The 14714-nt window shown below is 48.7% G+C and overlaps 1 protein-coding gene across 2 annotated transcripts in view; it reads left to right on the forward strand.

Annotated features, from left to right (window-relative positions):
• The window catches only part of MGAT5B (mannosyl (alpha-1,6-)-glycoprotein beta-1,6-N-acetyl-glucosaminyltransferase, isozyme B), a 183375-nt gene that overhangs the window by 94248 nt on the left and 74413 nt on the right, over window positions 1-14714 (forward strand). For both annotated transcript variants that reach the window (XM_025197428.1, XM_025197429.1), the window contains exons 5-8: window positions 3257-3330; window positions 5074-5244; window positions 7131-7295; window positions 11418-11587. In XM_025197428.1, coding sequence (XP_025053213.1) covers window positions 3257-3330; window positions 5074-5244; window positions 7131-7295; window positions 11418-11587 — 580 coding nt within the window. The remainder of the gene's footprint in view (window positions 1-3256; window positions 3331-5073; window positions 5245-7130; window positions 7296-11417; window positions 11588-14714) is intronic.

Here is a 14714-nt window from a genome sequence, read left to right on the forward strand (position 1 = left end):
TATTGTAATATCAATATTTAATGCTCATCTATATTATGGAACCATGATTTCTAATGAACACAGGCAGCAAAGACCTTATTAACAGCATAAATAATTGCACAGTTGCTGGTAACATGGTAAAGCATGGAACACTTGAAAAATACCTGATCTCCTCTCCCCTGTCATGTTTCCTACTCTTTGCTCTTTGGCTTATGAATGATGGATGGCAGACCAAATGTGGGCCAGGTCACTAGTGACTGAATGTTGTTAACAGCTAACAGGTGCTCAGCAAGAGCTCAGTTGGCTGTTTCTAAATCAGCTCCCAGTTAGTAGGTGCTCCCATCATTAAAATGAACTCTCAAAGGGTGAGGTAGACCTTTCCAAAGGGGCCTGTGTCCCCATTTGCCCTGCTCCTAGTTTAGGGCTTGGTTGAAGGAGTTCTGGGAGTTGTAGATTCCAGGTCTTGTGCAATCAGTAGGCTTCCCAACAAGGAATACTGGGAAAGGAGACCTGTACAGAGGCCATGCTCCCCGGCTGCTGGGAGCATTAGCACTGTAGGAAACAATGAAGTCTTCCCAAGAAAGGGAGACTTTAGAGCAATGGAGGTGGAATGTCAGATAAGCAAGACCAGTGCAATGAAACTCAGTGCTGCAATGGGTAGGAATGACAACAGATCTAACTGCATTCAGAATTAAATACAAAAGTCAGAACATGTACATTTCCCATAGTTGCCCCTTCCCCCCAACACACACACACTTTATTAGTGGAAGAGAAAGAGAGCTTATTATTGCCTTTCTGGTACTTGGTAAATAGTTTCATAGTTGGTAGGGTCAGAAGGGACCTGAGCAGATCATCAAGTCTGACTCCCTGCCATGGCAGGAATGAATGCTGGGGTTAAATGACCCTGACAAGGTGTCTATCTAGCCTCCTTTTGAAGATCCCTAGGGTAGGAATGAGCACCACTTCCCTTGGAAGTTGGTTCCAGATCCTAGCCGCCCTGACTGTGAATTAGTGCCTCCTGATATCTAGCCTGAGTCTACTCGCTGTCAACTTATGGCTGTTATTCTTTGTTACTCCCAGTAGTGCTTGGGGGAACAGGGACTCTCCCATTGCCTGCTGGTCTCCCTTGGCCAGTTTATAGATGGCCACCAGATCCCCTCAGCCTTCTCTTGTGGAGGCTGAACAGGTTCAGGTCTTGTAGCCTCTCCTCATACGGCCTGCCCTGCTGCCCTCTGACCATGCGAGTGGCCCTCCTCTGGACCCTCTCGATGCTGTCCACATCCCTCCTGAAGTGCGGCGCCCAGAACTGGACACAGTACTCCAACTGCGGCCTGACCAGTGTCGCATAGAGGGGGAGGATCACCTCCTTGGACCTGCTCGTGATGCATCTGTGGATACATGAGAAGGTGCGGCTAGCTTTCCTGACTGCATCCTCACATTGGCGGCCCATGTTCATCTTGGAATCAATAATGACTCCAAGATCCCTCCCATAAATACCCATATACTGCAATGAGGAGTGCCAGTAGGAAAACCTAGATACATTGTGTCTACTGCTTCCGACATATCTTGAGAACAACTTGCCTCCCAAAATCTCCCATAAGTCAGGAGCTTAGAAATATCCCAAGAGCAGCAGATCTTGCAACAGTAACTGGGTCTCAGATCTTCAACAACAGCTTGGTGGTAGGCCTGTGTGAAACGGCACTGTTCTGTTCTGACTTCAGTTTCAAGGTCTGGACGGAGCAGTGTTTTGTATCTAATTTCATTTTGAGTCAAAACGGTCAGGCTGTTTTGATGCTGTTTTGATGTTTCACCTGACCATTGGGCTGGGGAAAGGAACTCAGCCTAGCTGGGCTGAGTTCCCATCCCCATCCCCACGATCGGGTTGGGGAAACTCAGCCCAGCTAGGCTGCTTTCCCATCCCCCTGCACTAGATTGCGCCAGGGGTGCGGAGTCACTGCCCCCAGTGCAATCTAGTGTGGGGGATGGGGAGGCAGCCCAGCTGGGCTGACTTCCCGTTCCCTGCCAGATCTTGCTCCAGGGATGGTAAGTCAGCCTAGCTGGACTGATTTCCCATCCCCAACACTATGGTCGCAATGTTTTGACTAGCCTCATTTTGTTTTGAGGCTATTTTGACACCCTTTGTTTCACTTTGTTTTTGCTGTTTCGACCTCGAAATGAGTCAAAACAGTGTTGAAATGAAATGGCAAGCGAAATTTTGTGCAGCCCTATTTGGCAGATGATGACAGCACAGAATACAAACCCAGGCTGACTTTGTCCCTTCTCCAACTGCAAACCCCAACCCTGAACCCAGTGCTTGAACTAAACATGTACATTGCTTCTTTGGCTCCATCCACTTGTTAAAATGTACTGGGGGCTAAAAGCAGCTTTAGTTAGTTATGTGGCCTCTCCCTAGGGGTGTTGCTGGAGTCTCTAACTGAGGGAGAAGGATCTCTGCCAAGTCTGCACTGCGAGTCAGTGCCTTCTTCAGTTTTCTGACTGTGTGTGCGTGTGTGTATGTGAGAAGGAGAGAAAGAGAGTGTGAGTTTCTCTGATGGCACAGGTTGTACCTGAGTATGTTGGCAGCAGTAGCCCCAGGGGCCAGCTCTACACTTGACAGCTCAGTGGGACAATTTTTATTGTAGCTTTACAGTATGTGCCTGCAAGGCTGTCAGGTACTTCCTTGGATACAAAAGTCTGTTTACAGATTATTAAAAGGCAGTACAGGGCGTGATCACAGGCAGGAGCTGGAACCTGAGTTCTGCCCTAGACAATGCCCAATAATTTGGGCTGAAATACAAGTTGTAACTAGCATCATGCCCAATAGAAATATGAACTGATGAAAGGACAAGGAGGTCCAGCAGACAAAGAAGGAGATTTAGGACCCTTGCCTTTGCCTACACTTCCTGTGGGACCCTGAGCAAGGCTCTGTACCTCAGTTTTCCTGTCTGTAGAATGGGTGCCAAATCCTCCCCAATTCCATGGCTTTCCATGGGGCTCACTCAAGCTGGCAAGGTGTGTTCAGAAATATCCCAAGAGCAGCAGAGGAGAAGGAGGCTTGTTTTTTTGTCTCACACATTAGTACTGGCTACTGAATGGCAACAGGGGGGGAGGAGTGGTCTCTAGGTAGTGACAACTGAATACCTCTTGGAGAGGATTGGTCTCTAGGTAGTGACAACTGAATACCTCTGGTCAGCACCCTTCACCCCAAGTCCTGGAGTTTTCCACTATTCGAATGAAGTGACCCACTTCTCCCCATGCCTGACTTCTCTTTCTGTAGTGGTTGAAGGTAGGCGAGACCAGTGTGAGGCACCCAGAGACCCCAAGTACCCTGACTGCTCTGGAAAAGTGGAGGTGAGTTGTCTCCAAGTGGTTCTTAACCTAACCCAATTTCAACGTGCTTTCCTGTGGGGTGATGTCAAGGTGCACAACCTAATTGTTGCAGATTTGCTATTTTTGTACCATTCTTCTCTAGGAAAAAGAGTTGGGGATGAAAATGGAAATAACTATCAGTGGCATGGAATAATTGCCATCTGGGCATAGGAATTTAATGTAAAACTAGAAAAGCAGCAGTCCATGGAGTGGAGGGTGCAGAAATGCCTGCTGTTCCCTTCAAAGCCAAATGGACTTCTGTCTCCCTCCGCCTGGGTACATTTGTTTCTGGCTCGATTACTTTTCAAACAAGAGAGAATGCAGTGCTCCAACTCACAGAGTGCCAGAAGATCAGGAGGCAGAAAAGGCCATGTTATTGCTGCAAAGGGAGAACACAAATCAAAACAGCCCATTGATACTGGAGCAGAAGAGACTCATTTAGTTTTTTGCCATGAGCCTTTGTCGTAAGGACCTAATTGGGTGTCTGTGATTTATCTGGCCATGCATTTCTTTTTGGTTTAATTATTTGAGTATGAACAATGTGAAGCTTCTTCTTAAATATATGGAGTGTTGTCTAGTTTCTGGGGAATAGTCTAAACACTGCAAATGAGAAAGTATCTCATTAAGGTAACATGACACTGGTGCAATAGTGCATCCTATATAATACAGTTTGCTCTCTGTACCTGGGAATAGGCTTGGCATTTATCCTGGGTCATGATGGCAGTAGTTTGAGATGAACCAATTAAAAATTCCACCTGCCAGCCACCCACTTTGCTTTAAGTTATGCATTATTTAGTTTATGGGCAAAAATATTAAAGAGCATATTAATAAGACACTACGGCTCCGCTTTTACATTCTCCCAGCACTAACCATCATTTCCTTCCATCTTCTTCTAGGGCTTGGTTAAATTTTGAGTGTAATTTAATTGTCGAATGCAGTAATTCGATCTCCTGTCTGGATGATTGGTGTGTTTTACATATTGGGCGCATAGACACGTCTCCTGAGTAGATTCGTTTTTGTAGTTAAATTAGAAAGAGGCTGGCACAAGCAATTCCAGAGGATGATAGATCTGTGCTGAGCCTTGTGGTTATTCTCCTGAATGCAAAATCACCCTTGGGGAACTCCAGTACATCTCTGTCTCCTTGGTTCTCAATACCCTCTTCTCCTTAGGTTATGAAATCCGGAGTTGTGTTTCCAGAGCAGCAAGGCTAACAAGGAGTTGTCACCACAGCGTTTTGTTCTGAATTTCCCCACCCTTTACCTGGACTTTAGTGGTTCTGCCCCTGAAGAGCCTATGCAGAGCTGAATCAGATGCAAAGTCAAGGAGGAACCTTCAATGCAGTTTCTCTGTGTTTGGTATTAATCCTGCCAAAGTGATGACCGAGGAATCCCAAATGCTTTGTAAAGCCATGGACAAGCTCTATTCAGCTGGTGTAAATCAGCATAGTTTCAATGCTATTAAGACTGTGGCACTGTCAGTGAACCTATGCTGATTTCCAGCAGCTAAGCACGTGCCCATTCCTATCCTCTCCCACTGCTTCCAGTTTCCCCACAGAAAGGTTCCCAGGGTCCCTGCCTATAACCAGACTTACAGTGGTCACCTACTGGTGTCTTAGTGGGAACAGAGGACCCTGAAACATCTGTCTAGCATGCCAAAGGCCCAGTTCCCCAGCTTGGGGATTGACAGAGGTCATCCCTTTGAATTGTGTCTTCTCCTGCTTTCAGTGGATGAGGGCCAGGTGGACTTCTGACCCCTGCTACGCGTTTTTTGGTGTGGATGGCACAGAATGCTCCTTCCTCATCTACCTCAGTGAAGTTGAGTGGTTTTGTCCTCCACTGCCATGGAGAAATCAGACGGCAGCCCTGCCTTCACCCAAGCCACTGCCCAAGGCACAGGTAAGGTCGGTGCAGGCATGTGAATCAGGCCAGCACCATCTTTTAGGAGTATTTCTCTGAGGGCTGCTGGATTCAGTCTCTACATAGTAGACTGAGAAAGGCAAGGAGATGCAAATGGTACCAGAAGAAAACCTAAATGAGGGAGACCATTGAAACAGAGGGCCTTGTATTATGGATGCCTAGAAGTTCATATTAGATTGGAGGCATTATTAAACCCACAAGCACAGCCTTCTACTGTAACACTTGGCATCCGTTATAATGGGCTGTAGCACTGCTGTAGGAAAGGCTGAACTCAGTGCCTTAGCTTAGTTCTCTTACCCTAAGCCAGGGGTACTCAACCTCTAGCCGACAGCACCATGTCATCTGACCTGTGGAGCTCCCCATGGGTCTAGAAATTTGGTGGCAGGAGAGCAGAAGATGGTGGTGCCAGACCCATGGGACCCAATCCTACAGCAGGGGGGGCAGAAGGGGGTGGTGCTGGCTCCATGGAACTCAGTCCTGGCATGAGGGAGGCAGGAGGGGGCAGCACTTGGGACCCAGTCCCAGTGCCTGGAGGTTGAGAAGGGGTGGTGCCAGGGACCAGTCTGGCCTGCAGACAGTCCAGTCCAGCCCATAGACAGGCTCTGGGAAGCTCATTTGGGGAAAAAGGCCAAGCACCACTGCCCTAAGCCATTTGTCTGCTGAGATCATTCAATTGATAGCACCTGTGACTACCTGCTTGCTGCGCAGACAGAAATGACCACATTTCCATGCATGGATTTGGTGTTTTCAGAAGCTGCAGTGTCAGTGATAGATTCCTCATGTCTGGAGGGAGCCAACCCATTAGTTACAAGAAGGCAAAATACACTTGGAGAGCTGGTGGACACAAGCTACACATCAAACTGAAGGTGTGATAGTGGCATGGGTAGGCCTGCCCTTGCTGGCTTTAATCTCTCCAGCCTGGGTACCACAGGCAGTGGACCCCCGGTAGCAAGCACTTCAAGATGTCTGTGGACTCTGGGTCTATGCTGTGGCTGCTGCTCTGTGCTGAAGCCCAAACTGCCGTGTCTTCACTGCATTTTACCTATGCTGCCTAAACTAAAGCCAGTGCATGCAGGCCTACCTCTCCTGCAGTCGCACCTTCTTTGTCCTGGGTGGGTCAAGCCTCTAGCTTTGATCAAGTATGTGTGAGAGATATAGGGTGACTGAGTGTTTTGCCTGATGACTCTTTCACTTAATGCCAGCACTTTTGGCTATTCCTCTGTTCTGACTGGAATCACAGGAGCGGGGTGTCCCTGTGCTTCTGAGTGGACATTTTGGAAGCATAAGGACTAACTAGCAGAAGTGCCTCTTACCATGGTCTGGGCTGCTAAGGCTCCTGCCTGCAGCAAGACTGTCCTCAGGTGGAGACTCCTCACTTGCTCTCCTCCATTCTCTAGTTAACTTTCTTCAGTGCCCTAGATGCATTCAATTCATTGCACCCAGCTCTGAAAGTCTGTTCCTCTTGCTAGGTCACTGTGGATATGGCAAGAGTAGAGAGCTGATGTCAATAAGAGAGAAGTTCCTTCTGTGTAGTGCATCAACCCTGTCCCTGACTGCTGCTCACCTTGCCCATATGTTTCAGAGAGACTGGGAATTGGACTTAATGAGGGACTTCTACATTAGTCAAGCTCTCCCTCCAACCTCCTGCTAGAACTTGGCACCTCTGAAAATATCACCTTACCCAAGACCTGAGTCTTCCCCACAGGTGACTCCTCCTCACAGTGAGATGTCCAGAGCTCAGAGAGACTAAGCTCCCATAGTCCCATCTGGCAGTAATTGTGCCCCAAGAGTTCCTCTCCTAGCTGCTTTCCCTGAGATCCAGCAGGCCCTACACTAAAAAAAAGCAGAGTCTGTGTCTTTCCTAGGCAGCTTTTCGGAGCGACCTCTCTTACCTCCTTGAGCTGATTGGGAGCGGTAAGGAATCACTGATCTTCATGAAGAAGAGGATCCGGCACTTGGCCATGCAGTGGATTCTAGCAACCCGACGCCTGGAGCAGAAACTGAAGGGCAGACGGAGGGATCAGAAGCAGGTACCAGATGAACTATTTGTGGGAGCCCTTTGTCCTGGGCTGTTGGAGAAGTTGCGGTGCTCATGATGTGGAAGAATGATATGGCAGCAAATAGGAGGCAGTACAAAATGTTGGGAGGAGGGTACAATTAGCCTGTGTCTTTGGCGGGCCAGTAGGGGGGCGCTTCTGTGCTGAGCCACCCACCTCACTGCACCCAACCACCTACCAAGCTCCAAGTGCCTCCTCTGGGGTGCCTCACATCTGGCCAACCCCCTTCTTGGAGCACACCTGCAAGCCTGGGGTAACCGCTGCCACCACCCAGGGGTCTGATCTTTATTCGGGCCCTGTGCCCTCTGGGGCACACAGGCCTTGTAGACCTTGAGGGTGCTTGATCCGCTGCAAGAACGTGGAATGCTTCCTTAAGCCTGGAGCACAGATAGTAGCCTTCCTTAGTCAGACGAGCATAGGGAGCATCATGCATGCTCCAATCCTTCTCCCAGCACCAAGCTTGTTATAGAGGAGAGCTTTATTGGTTAAAGAGGGTAGGCTTGGGGAAGGGTACAGGTTAGAGAAGTATCACAGAATAGCCCAGAGCAAACAGTACCTGCTTAGTCACTTTTTGACATGCCTCTGCATTACAGTAAGCTATATTTCTAGATAAGTTTCAGGTAAGTTACTCACATGTTCATCTGCAGCGTAGAAGAGTTCCAGAGGTTGTGTTTACTCCATGCTCTCCAATATGGCTCCCCCGCTTCCAGGAAGAAGGGACCCTTAAATAACCTTTCTGATTTCATCCCTTGGACCAACCATAGATCAGTATTCTCAGACCATGGCTGACACGGGTTGGTCAGTTTAAAAAATGTCAGCACCCTTGGGTTGCACCCAACCACCTACCAAGCTCCAAGTGCCTCCTCTGGGGTGCCTCACATCTGGCCAACCCCCTTCTTGGAGCACACCTGCAAGCCTGGGGTAACCGCTGCCACCACCCAGGGGTCTGATCTTTATTCGGGCCCTGTGCCCTCTGGGGCACACAGGCCTTGTAGACCTTGAGGGTGCTTGATCCGCTGCAAGAACGTGGAATGCTTCCTTAAGCCTGGAGCACAGATAGTAGCCTTCCTTAGTCAGACGAGCATAGGGAGCATCATGCATGCTCCAATCCTTCTCCCAGCACCAAGCTTGTTATAGAGGAGAGCTTTATTGGTTAAAGAGGGTAGGCTTGGGGAAGGGTACAGGTTAGAGAAGTATCACAGAATAGCCCAGAGCAAACAGTACCTGCTTAGTCACTTTTTGACATGCCTCTGCATTACAGTAAGCTATATTTCTAGATAAGTTTCAGGTAAGTTACTCACATGTTCATCTGCAGCGTAGAAGAGTTCCAGAGGTTGTGTTTACTCCATGCTCTCCAATATGGCTCCCCCGCTTCCAGGAAGAAGGGACCCTTAAATAACCTTTCTGATTTCATCCCTTGGACCAACCATAGATCAGTATTCTCAGACCATGGCTGACACGGGTTGGTCAGTTTAAAAAATGTCAGCACCCTTGGGTGAGAGTTTAGGGTTACACAAGACAGAGGATGAGCAAGTCCCCCCCTGGAATTTGCAACCTTGTTATCATGGAGACTAGGTGCCTTCCACAGCCAGAGTTTGTAACCAGAGTGGGAGGTTTGGGTGGTAGCCCTACATCAGTGAGACAGGCCAGCAGAGAGGTTTATTCCTGCACAGTACCCACCAGTAAATTGACTTTGTCTGTCCTTTGAAGACCATGGGCAGGTCGCTAGGTGCATTCAACCAACCGACATCTGAACTGAACTCTTATGTACGTTCAACCAACCCCTAACCATCATCTGCACTGAAAGCCAGACTGAGTGTCTGGTAGGGACACTGGCAGCCAGGGCTTCTTTCCTCTTTCTGGGCAGACTATCCTAGATCTCATTTATGGGGAAGTGAAGACTAAGCCAGGAATCCAGCTGTTGACACTGTGTTGGGTGTAGGTATAGGCTTTTCTAGGGCACCCAGTTCCTTATGTAAATAGGGAAAGGCCATCCCAAAATCCATGGCTGAAATTCTACGGCACATTCATGTTCATTATGCTGGCAAATTGCCCTGATCCTGGCTGGTGTTGAGCATCCACAACTTGATCACATTCAGTGGGTCCAGATCTGAGGAAGGGGTGTTGAGAGCCCACATTGTCCATTGAAGTCAATGGAATCTGTGGGAGCAGGACTTCTCTGCCTATCAGGCTTCTTTCTGCATTTACTCAAATCTAAGATGACCCTGAATTTAAGACAACCCCCCCCAATAATTAGATTCTATACATGTAAAAAAATTATAAATTTGTTATAATTCTGCTTGTATACAATATAATTATTGGAGAGGCATCTTTAATGCACCGCTGCAGGGGGCAAGTGGTATGGGGAGGTCAAGCAGCTTGCCTTCTGCCTGTGCCTGTCCCCCTGCCACCTCTGTCCTTTGCCTGCCCCCCACCAGCCTCAGGTCCCCCTTCCCCCCAACAGTGTCTGCTCCCCCTGCCCCCAGCCTCCTCTGTTCCACACAGGCAGGCTTCATCCCTATTTCAGCCTGGAGCATGTCCCCAACCTGGTCCATAGCAGTCATGTGGGCTGTGCGCTGCTGCTACAGGTCTGGGCTGGGGCTATGCTCAATCCCCCAGGCTGAAGCATGTGTGGAGTCTGCCTGCACAAAGCACAAGTAAGGCAGGGAGAGAGAGGGACAAGTGGGGGAGCAGAGGCTGCATGGGTGGTGGAGATGATGAGAAGAGGCTGCAGTGGGGAGATGACAGGGTACAAAGGCAGTAGAGGTTGCAGGGGGCAGACAACAGCTGCAATTATGGGCCTCCCCTGGGTAAGGGTTGGAGCTGAGCCACAGCAGCCGTATGCCCCCCCCATACTTTCTTTGTACTCAATTGTAAGCTGAGGGGCTTCCCTCCCCCATGTAAAATGGGGAAAAAACCCTCCTCTTAGAATCGATTAAATGTGGTACTGTGTGGTACCTAACCATGGATTTGGTTGCTTTTTCAGCCTGAGAGTTTTGCTTGAGTAAAGATGGAATAAAAACCTGGATAAGGACCTAGGAGTTTGGAGTCAGTAGAGTAAGGGGGGCACATAGCCTGGGTTTTAAGGGGTGGTGTGGAATCAAGGCTTGTGGGCACTGGAAAGGATGCAACTATGCTGCTAGGCAGATAGCTAGACATTGGGCCCAGTGGAGAGGGCTAGGAACCAAGCAGAGATGTTAGGGAGACTCTTCAGTCCTGGCAGCTAATTGCTTAGGGGAAAGAAGCAGGGAGTGAAGACACGGGTGCCCCCCTCCCCGCCCACTACCAAATTAGGGGCTTTATTTATTTGCTCAGCATGGCATTTGGCAGCACCTGTTCGGGGGCGGGGGGCAGAGAGGAGGCGTAACTTCTTAGCTGGTGGACACTATCCCCCACAGCTGCCAGGGCATTAGAACTGTCTGGGCTTCACCCGATGTCTCCTTCCCCTCTGTGCAGAGCTGGAGTCTGCAACTGGAACCTAAGAGCCCCTCAACCTTCACCCCTTAGGCCCTTGAGACCATCCAGAGGCACAGGTGTGCTCCTGGGTGCCCTGGGTGACAAAGGAGCTCACTACACCCCTGTTTGGAGTACTAAGTAGCTTCTGTTATATACACCAGAACTGAGGAACCTTGTTTCCACAGATAGTAAACTCACTGAAAAATGATGTGTTGGGTAGACAGAAACTTTTTGCAAATTTGGGTCATGTTTGATGACTAGTTTCACCTGTACATGTTGGAAATTCTGAAACATTTTGTCCCAACAGTTTTTTAAAGAAATTTTTCAAATGTTTGTTTCAAAATAGCCTTTCTATTTTAAAATTGACTCAGAAAGAAAAAAAAAAAAGATCAAGCAAAAGGGTTAAATAGCTTGAAAACAAAGCAAGACATGTTGTAGGTTATTGCCAAGTGATGGTTTGTGTTGTTACCAAAGGTCCAAAAGAGTCTGTTTAGGTTCAACCTGAATTTTTTGTTTGGCCATGAAAAACTCATTTTTTATCTAGATCTGGTATGGAGTCATTACTTCTGAACAATTTCTATAGAGCCAGGCCTACAGTGACTTGGTCATGAGAACATCCTCCTCTCTCCTTGTCTCTAGATTTTGGTTCATATTGGCTTCCTGACCGAGGAATCAGGGGATGTCTTCAGCCCCAGAGTGCTGAAAGGAGGGCCTCTGGGTGAGATGGTCCAATGGGCAGACATCTTGGCAGCCCTCTTCATTCTGGGACACAGCCTGAAAGTCACGGTCTCTTTGAAAGAGCTGCAAAGGTGGGTGCCACATTGATGTCCACGATCAGGTGGGGTTATCTGTTGGGCTGGTGTTTGTGTTCCTGGGTGGTAAAATGTGCAGTGTTGGCATTTGGAATCAGCAGACTGCATCTCCAGCCATTTGAGGGTTAATCTGAACTCTTATGTTTTCATAGTTGTTGGGAGCCTGGAAACACTGTGTGCGCTGTCATAGACCTTGTTTGCGCTGTGTATTTACCCTCAGTTCAGCCATTGCTGTTGTGGCACCAGTGTAAACGCAGACAAGGAAAGGCCTGATGGGGGCAGTTCACCCTGGCTTCCAGGAGGTGTGGATGGCCTGATGCCCATTCTAGTACGACGGCCGGGCTTCGCTGTGGTGCAATCCCACCAGAGGTTGGACACTGATTGTCGAAATCTCCAGTGCAGGCAAAGCCAGAGAACTTCTGGGGCAGATCCTCAGTGGGCATGAGCCATTGTGACTCCACTGTTTACTCACCAGCTGCGGATATGCCGTTCCTGGGTGCATGACTTGAAGAACATGTTACTCTTCAACTGGTCAAGGGTTCCTGGGACCACTGCAGGCAGCCCAGCCTGAAAAACTAGCATCTGTCCTTGTCTCCCCCAGAGGAACCTGCCTTTTTCCAAGAACCACTCCCATGAATGTGGAATCTGTGCTGTAGAGAATTGGGAACTTGGATCCTGATCTTCCTTTCAGCTGACCATGGTGTCAGTTGGGAGTAGCACACCCAAATCTGACTGAGTGACTGGTGCAGAGTCAGTGGAAGTAAGAGGTGAAACATGACTGAAGTGTCTGCAGGATGGCTCTGGTCCAAGGTTGCTTTTGTAGACAGGGAAGTCTTCTCCTTTGGTTTCATGTAGCCTGGTCTTTCATGTGCAGCCTTGCCAAGTTACTTAGCCCAGACAGTGTGATGGCAGCATGGATGGAGGATGGAGGTGTGCAGCAGTCCAGCATTCCCAGTTTGCTTCCACTGACTGTGCTGGCATTGTTTAACAGCAATCATGCTACCCTCAGTAAGCCTGGTTCCTGCCCTGCCTGCCCTCCCCTGCCCTTCTCATCCAGAAGCATTGAAAGACCTCTTCACAACGTGCTCAGGGTTGAGGGGTGGGGGCTGAATCCTGGGTATGCACCAGAAACTGCTTCACATTTGCACTGAAGCCTTAGCACAACATCAGAGTAATATAAAGGCAGAGACTTAGCCTAAGGAGACCAGAATGTAAATGACCCACTGGGTTTTATTCACTGGATCTTCTGGATTGATTTTTCAAGAGCACCAAGTGCTTGCTTTCCCTCACTAGCTCCTCAAATCAGGCCAGCTGTCATCAGAGATGGAAAAGAGCCATTAATTCCTCTAGCCTAGCAGCCTACCCAAGAGCAAGATAGTTCCTGGTAGTGTATGATGTAGTGCTCTGTCCACTACAGTTCCAAATGCCTCCAGTAGTGGGGCCTTACACTGTTGGATGTCTAAGATCCAGGCATTTTTCAGGGACCAGCTGATCTACTACAGATGTTCTCTAAGGGCATTTCCAGTTTACTTCTTTCTGGCCCCTCCTGACCAGAGATGAGCAATTAAACAGACTATATGGCTCAATGCAGACTTGAGCACCCCCCGTTCCAGCGCTGCTGTCGGAGAACCTCAGCCTGGCCATGTATATGCCCTGAACCATCTCTTCAGCTTGATCACTGGTCTCTGGGAAGGAGCAGCAAGGACCTATTTTGTTGGTGGCAAATCCAGGTTTGGGAGGAAAGCCATATAGATGTGCTCTAAATCTTCTGAGCTCCTTTTTGTCTTGTTGGTAATTCACTCCTTGTGCATGTTTGCTGGCAGTAATACAATCTTTGCTAAGCAGGCTGTTGAAAGGACACAGGGCTGTATCACCACATTTATCCCCAATAGCACGTCTATATCTGCTATCCAAGTCCCCAGGCACACAGGAGACCCCCCTCTGCTTCTACCATCCCAATGTTTCCCTTAAAGGGTGATCCAGACCTACAGGGCAAGGGGCAGCAAAAATATACTAAATGCAGGAGGCAAAACACAGCAATCTAAAGCTGCCCCATTGACTAATCAGTGTTTGGGCAATACTAAGCCACAGCTTGCCACATAATAATCCATGCTGGAAAGTTCATGAGAGGAGGGGGGGAAAAAGACCCAACCCCTGCAGCATTCAGAATTAACAAGGGGAATTTGCTCCTGAGTAATTATCTCAGAAAATCATCCTGGGCTTAATGCAAAGCACAGCACCTTCTGTAAGAACCACGCACATTGCACAAAAATCTTCAGGTCAGAGTACATGCTGTGTGCCGAGGTACGCTGCTGTCAAAATAATATCTGCGTACACTAGGGTGACTGAAGTTAATGCCTGTTTTTTAAATGAAGATCCTCACAGGTGTGGTTAATGGCAGGGAAGACTCAGCTGACTCCTAGAGGAATCGGTAAGGAGTTTGCTTTCAGCAGCAAGTGACTCTGCCACAACAGCCTGCAACGTCATCTGTGGCTTTTCGCCATTCTCCAGAACACAGTAGCTTAGACGTCCATTAGCACAAACAAAATCCCCCACTCTGCACTGATGCTAGCGCTCCCCTGAGACACCTCTGAACGAAGCCCTGAAAAACAGCCTTGTACTGGCAAGTATTCTCTTCCCCTTCCCAGCCAGGACTGAGAGCAACAGAGTACTGGATCAGTACAGCAACACTGCACGCTCCTGCCTGCAATAGAATACAGCCTGGAAATGTTTCCACCTCTTCTGAGTGGATTTTACTGAGCAGTGGGCAAGCCGCAAAGAGATACCAGCTTGACCTATTTTGTCTCACGGTTCATCCCGAGGCCAATTTCTTTCTTGGCCTTTTAACCTTTCTAGCACTCTTGGAAGCCAATGCAGCTTCTCTCATCTGGCTTGGAAATACAGAGTATCCATTTGTGATGAAGTTACACATTACACTTGGACCGTTCTAAATTGTGGAACGGTGAAGTTAGCATGTGCTATGAGGAATCTCACGTCAGGGGTTAATACCATTTCTATCCTGCACAGCTGTGACTTGCCACTAAAGAGCTGGTGAGCAGGGGCTTGGTTAAGAGCCAGGGCACTGGGCTCTACTCCTGCTCTGGTGGGAGTGTGGGGGTGGGAG

The sequence above is a fragment of the Alligator sinensis genome, unplaced genomic scaffold, assembly GCF_000455745.1.
Source record: "Alligator sinensis unplaced genomic scaffold, ASM45574v1 scaffold400_1, whole genome shotgun sequence".
Taxonomy (NCBI): Eukaryota; Metazoa; Chordata; order Crocodylia; family Alligatoridae; genus Alligator; species Alligator sinensis.